General features: G+C 46.9%; 1 protein-coding gene across 5 annotated transcripts in view; it reads right to left on the bottom strand.

Moving 5' to 3' along the window:
• Positions 1-5,907, bottom strand: part of LOC101983921 — a 63,379-nt gene that overhangs the window by 26,320 nt on the left and 31,152 nt on the right. For all 5 annotated transcript variants that reach the window (XM_026787456.1, XM_026787455.1, XM_026787453.1 and 2 more), the window contains one exon: positions 5,052-5,140. In XM_026787456.1, coding sequence (XP_026643257.1) covers positions 5,052-5,140 — 89 coding nt within the window. The remainder of the gene's footprint in view (positions 1-5,051; positions 5,141-5,907) is intronic.

Here is a 5,907-nt window from a genome sequence, read left to right as displayed (position 1 = left end):
TAGCCAGGCACAGTCCACAGACTCAGAAAGGATAGCCAGGCACAGTCCACAGATTCAGAAAGGCTAGCCAGGCACAGTCCACAGACTCAGAAAGGCTAGGCCACAAGGAGGACTCGGGGAGGGGGAGGTGCTTAGGAGACCTAAGAAATGACTAAAAGAGATGTACTAAAAGAGATGACGGGAAAAGGGGGGCATTTGGGGGTCAGGTAGAAACCTGGTGCAGGAAAAACTCCCAGAAATCTACAAGATGACCCAGCTAAGACGCCTAGCAATAGGGGATACGTAGCCTGAATTGGCTGTCTCCTGTGATCAGGCAAGATTTCCAAGGGAGGGAATGGGAAACCAACCCAGCCACATAACCTTCTACCTACATATCTGTCCTGCCTGTGGGATGTGTTGTGGGTAAGGGTGGCACAGAGATTGAGGGAGTGGCCAACCAGTGACTGGTCCAGTCTGAGACCCATACTAGGAGAGGGAGCTCATCCCTGACACTGCCTGGAGGGCCAGGACCTAGAGGCTGGACGACCCGGAGACCTAGCATAGAAACCACACATGATCAGAGAAAAAGAAAGCCCAAGGAACAATGCCTAATAACATCCTGCTACACGCATAGACTGGTGCCCACCCCAATTGTCATCGGAAAGTCTTCATCCAGTAACTGATGGAAACATACAGAGACCCACAGCCAAACATTAGGCCAAACTCAGGTAATCCTGCTGAAGAGAGGAAAGATTGGAGGAACAAGAGGGGTCAAGGACATCATAAGGAAATCCACAGAATCAACTAACCTGGGCTCATAGGAGCTCACAGAGTCTGAGCTGACAGCCAGGGAGCCTGCAAGGAACTGACCTAGACCCTCTGCATATGTGTGACAATTGTGTAGCATCATCTACTTGTGGGACTCCCAACAATGGAAGCAGAGGCTGCCCCGAACACTTTGGCTGGCTTTTGGGAACCTATCCCTCATACTGGGTTGCCTTGTTCAGCCTTGATACAGAGGGAAGGAGCTTAGTCTTATTGCAACTTGACAGGTCACATTCTGTAGATATCCATGGGAGGCCTTCCCTTTCTGAACAGAAACAGGGAAGGAGTGGATGGGTGGGGTTGGGCCAGAGGGGAGCTCAGGAGAAGGAACAGGAGGAGAGAAGCAAGGGGAAACTGTGGTCAGGATGTAAAATAAACAAATTAAATTAAAAAACCCCTCTAACTGCTCTTCCAGTGGACATGATTCCCAGCACCCGCATGGCAGCTAACAACCGCATCCTGCTTCAGTTCCAGGGGACCCAACACACCTTCTGGCCTTTGTGAGCAGCAGGCAAACGCCTGGTACAGAGACATACATGCAAGTAAAACACTCACACATGTAAATTACTTTTAAAAACCTAAAAAACTGATTCATTAATTATACAGCATTTAAAAAGTGTATCTTATCAATTAAGGTTTTTTTTGCATCAAATGAAGACTAACCCAGAAACCCACAACTGGCTAAAATAATAACTGACCAGCACCAGCTGTTATATCTACAGCATAAGCCCTTACACTGGAGGTTCAGGGAACATGGCAGGAGGGGGCATGGGAAGCTTGGAAGAGCCAGAAGCCTAGGGTGTCTGCTGCAAGCCCATCTTCTGTATATGACAGGGAGGCTACACCCATGACATCTCAACAATATGGCTACCTAGGCAAGACCCACACAATGACACCAGTTGACATGCCATCTCAGGAGGCCCCATTCCTACAGCTAAAGGTGACTGATAGCTGTCAAGAGAGGGATGCAGACCACTTCTCTTTCTCATTATAGGTTCATTGTTCTAGTTGCTTCTATTCTGCTCACAGCTCTTACATATCCTGAGTTAGCAGGAGCATTGTGACCCTTCCTGAGTCATGTTGGTCGTATTGACACATATTTGTGGCTCAGATCAATATCACTCATACTGATCTGAACTTTACTTTTTTTTTTTTTGGTTTTTCGAGACAGGGTTTCTCTGTGGCTTTGGAGCCTGTCCTGGCACTAGCTCTGTAGACCAGGCTGGTCTCGAACTCACAGAGATCCGCGTGCCTCTGCCTCCCAAGTGCTGGGATTAAAGGCGTGCGCCACCATCGCCCGGCTGAACTTTACTCTTTTGATGTCTTCCCATGGTCCTCGCTCTGGTCTCTGAAGCTACCCAAGATAAAGAAGAAATCGTGCAATGCATATACTGGAATATTATTGTCTTAGTTCAGGCTAGCTTGAGTTGCTATCACAGAATATCACAAGTTGGATTGTTGAAATAACAAGAATCTATTTTCTCATGATCCAAAAGGAGGAAGTGAGACACTTGGAGCCAGCACAGCAGGTCCTAGGAATGGAGCCAGTCACCTTCCCCAGTAAGTGCTCACATGTAGGAGGGACAGCACCCCCCCCCAAGACCCTTTTATGAGGACATTCATCCTGACCTCACCTAAACCCAGTCCCCTCCCCCACACCTAACCGAACCCCATCATATTGACATTTCTACAAAGACCATAAAGACGAAGATTGCCTTCGACAGCTGCCCGTTTCTAGCCCCAATCGAGAAAAGCGCCTTTCCTGAACTGTGTGTAAGGCTTAATTTGTTTCAAAACTGCTGGGCAGATCTGGAATCTACAGTGAAGGGCCCTCTGTCCTCCCCGGTGAATGCAGTCGGTAAGTAAATTAAACCGTTGACTGTAAATTAAACTCTCAGCCAAGTTCAGCCATCTGACGGACTGTCCTCCCCCCCCCCCAGAGACGGTCTGTGTAGCAAACCGAAAATGAGGTGCTCCTTGCACCTGTGTGTGAGGCAGCCTTCCCACGAGAGCGTGGGTCAGCACTGCCTGCAGGCTGGGCACCGTGGAAAGAATGTGTCTAAGTATGTTGGCTCCCTCTTGGGCAGAAGTAGCTTCCCAGTAGAGAAGCTCAAAACACAACACATTAAGTTGGTAAGTCTCTTCGAGCTGAGCATGGTGGCACACATCTCTAGTCCCAGCGTTTGAGTGCCTGGGACAGAAGGATTGCAAGTTTGAGGTCAATTTAGGCTGTGCAGCAAGCCTCTGTCTCAGAAAGAAAACTAGAAGTTGACACTACTATCTGTGGTGGAAAAAAATGTTCTCAGCAGCACTCAGGCTTCAAGTTTACCCTCGGAGCAATTGGTACTTGGACCTTTCCCTGTGGGCCCGCTTATGAGGACCTCTTAAATAGACATTGTGAGTGTACCTCTCTAGTGGAAGAAGATGAAAGAGGTTGAAGCCCGCCCAAACTACCCATTAGGGAATAAGGTCAAAAGTCAAACTCGGGTTTCCTTCCCCAGGACTGGATTTCTCATGATAAGTGTATAAATTAAAACCCAGGCAGTGGTGGCGCACACCTTTAGTCCCAGTACTCAGGAGACAGAGGCAGGTAGATTTCTGTGAATTTGAGGCCAGCCTGGTCTACAGAGCAAGTTTTAGGACAGGCTCTAAAACTACAGAGAGACCCTGTCTCAAACACACACACACACACACACACACACACACACACACAACAAAAAACAAACAAACAAAACCCAACAAGCAATACTGAAATACCATTGGCCCAGCACAGCCTGGACATGCACATATGGTCCGCACTGACTCTTGATAGCCTTCAGGCTTTAATATCCAAACTATGACCCTCTGTCTGGATGGGGAGGCTCCTTATCATGGAATCACCTAGCTGGAAGGGATGGAGATAAACACAGAATAGCAGAGCTTGTGGTGGATCAGATTGGCAGCCTCATGTCCTGCCATGGAGCTGAGGACTGGACAGAGGCGGAGCTGTAGTCGGAGACTGCTTGCTCGTTTCTCTACTTCTCAGACCCAAATACTCACACAGAATCTATATTAATTTCAACATTGTTTGGCCATTAGCTTAGGCATATTCCTGGGTAACTCTTAGATCTTAAATTAATCCATTTCTATTAATCTGTGTATCACCACAAGGTTGTGGCCTACAGGTAAGGTTCTGGCTGGCAACTGGAGGCTTTCTCCTTTGGCAGCTACATGGCATCTCCTTGACTCTGCCTACTCTCTTTCTATCTCTGTTTGAATTTCCCTTGCTATATGTTGCCCTGTTATACGCCCAAAGCATATTCTTTATTAACCAATGGTGTTCATAGCATGCAGAGGGGAATCCCACATCTCACTAAGGCAAGGACTGAATCCAGCTCATGTGAGCAGCCTGCACTCTAAAGAACAGCCCTTCCTCGTCAAAACACAAATCATGTGAGATCACAAAAAGCCTACTTTCAGTTTCCTTTAAGATTTGTGTGTGTGTACGCATGCGTGTGTGCATGTGTGTGCATGTGTGTAGGTGTGCGCGTGTGTGTATGCGTGTATGTGTGTGTGCATGTGTGCGTGTGTGTGTGCAGTACCCATGGGGGCTAGAGGTTGTGGGAGTTACACCTTATAGAATAAAAAATGAGTCATTTTCTTCCTCGCCAAAACGTTGCTTCCAGTTGTTGCAGTTTGAATAGAGTCTCGCATCTTAGGTACTCAAGCCCTGGCTGGTGGCATCGCTGGGGAGGCTGTGGACCATTTGGGAAAGTGCTATCTGGCTATTGGAAGTACGGTCCCCTAGGCATGATGGGTCCAGCTGATGTCGGCTTCCTGTTCCTCCATCTCAGCACATGCTCCCACAGGCATGAGTGCCATGCCCTCCCTGCCACGGTGGACTGAGAGTCACAGTAAACACGCCTTCTGTTCCATTGTGTTCATTGTTTTGGTCATAGTGATGCAAGCAGTAACTGGTTATCTTGGTAACCCAGCCCTCACCCCAGGAATGTGGGAATTGAGTCTGCCATTTTGTTGCACCTTCTTCAATGGAGTTAGGTAGGGGATATAAAAACACTCCTTTTCATGTAATAAGAATCTAAAATTGCAAGCCACGACAACTACTTGCTCAAATGGATAGTTTACTGCTAAATAACAAAAATATCTCAAAATGTAGACATGAAACATTTTTCAATATGAAAAAAAATTAAAAACCCAAAACCCATTGAATGAGAAGATGCATTTTCCATCCCCAAAGGGACTCCTACCTGGGCCCCCTGGCGGCCCCCACGGTCTTGGTCAGTGCTGGCCAGCCTCCTGGTTTCTGCAGCTGGCGGCCAGGGCCTGGGGTTCATCACTGCAGAGAGAGATTGGAGCATTATCAACAAGTCAAATTTGTAATTGTATAAATGTTCATTACCCTATATGCAGGAAAAGTGTGGCAGAGGTAGGTGGATCTCTGTGAGTTTGAGGCCAGCCTGTTCTACAGAGTGAATTCTAGGACAGGCTTCAAAGCTACATAGAGAAACTCTGTCTCAAACCTCTTATTACCAAAAAAAGAAAAGAAAAGAAAGAAGGAAGGAAGGAAGGAAGGAAGAAAGAAAGAAAGAAAGAAAGAAAGAAAGAAAGAAAGAAAGAAAGAAAGAAGAAAAAATCCAGCTCAGTATTGGAACAGATTGTTCCTTTGGGTATAAAACTAAAATTTACAGACTTTTCATCTATGTAAGACTCATCTTTGAATTTCAGCATTCATTTATAGAGTCAGTGTATGTAAGTGATAATAGGTATCTTTGTTTATAGAGCTAGTTGTGGCGCTCTACACCTGGTAGAATCCCTGGCCCTCGTTCCACAGAGAGACCTTGCCTCTGAAAACTGCTTGGCTGCTTGCTAGTGCCAGGGTGGTACAGACTCCATCGAGGCAACCTAACGAGACTCGGCCTCAAAATGGTTTTTATTGTTGTTCTTTCATTTTGTCGTTGTTTTAAATAGAGAGTTAAGGCTGTCGCTCAGTGGTAGAAGACTTGCCCAGCAGGCTTGCAGATGTGAGCTCAACAGATGCATTGAAAAGATGCCAGTGCGCGCTGTGTGTGTGTGTGTGTGTGTGTGTGTGTGTGTGTGTGTGTG

The sequence above is a fragment of the Microtus ochrogaster genome, linkage group LG9 (assembly GCF_000317375.1).
Source record: "Microtus ochrogaster isolate Prairie Vole_2 linkage group LG9, MicOch1.0, whole genome shotgun sequence".
Taxonomy (NCBI): domain Eukaryota; kingdom Metazoa; phylum Chordata; class Mammalia; order Rodentia; family Cricetidae; genus Microtus; species Microtus ochrogaster.
Note: the sequence above shows the minus strand (reverse complement) of the source record. Positions and strands in the feature narration are given on the sequence as shown.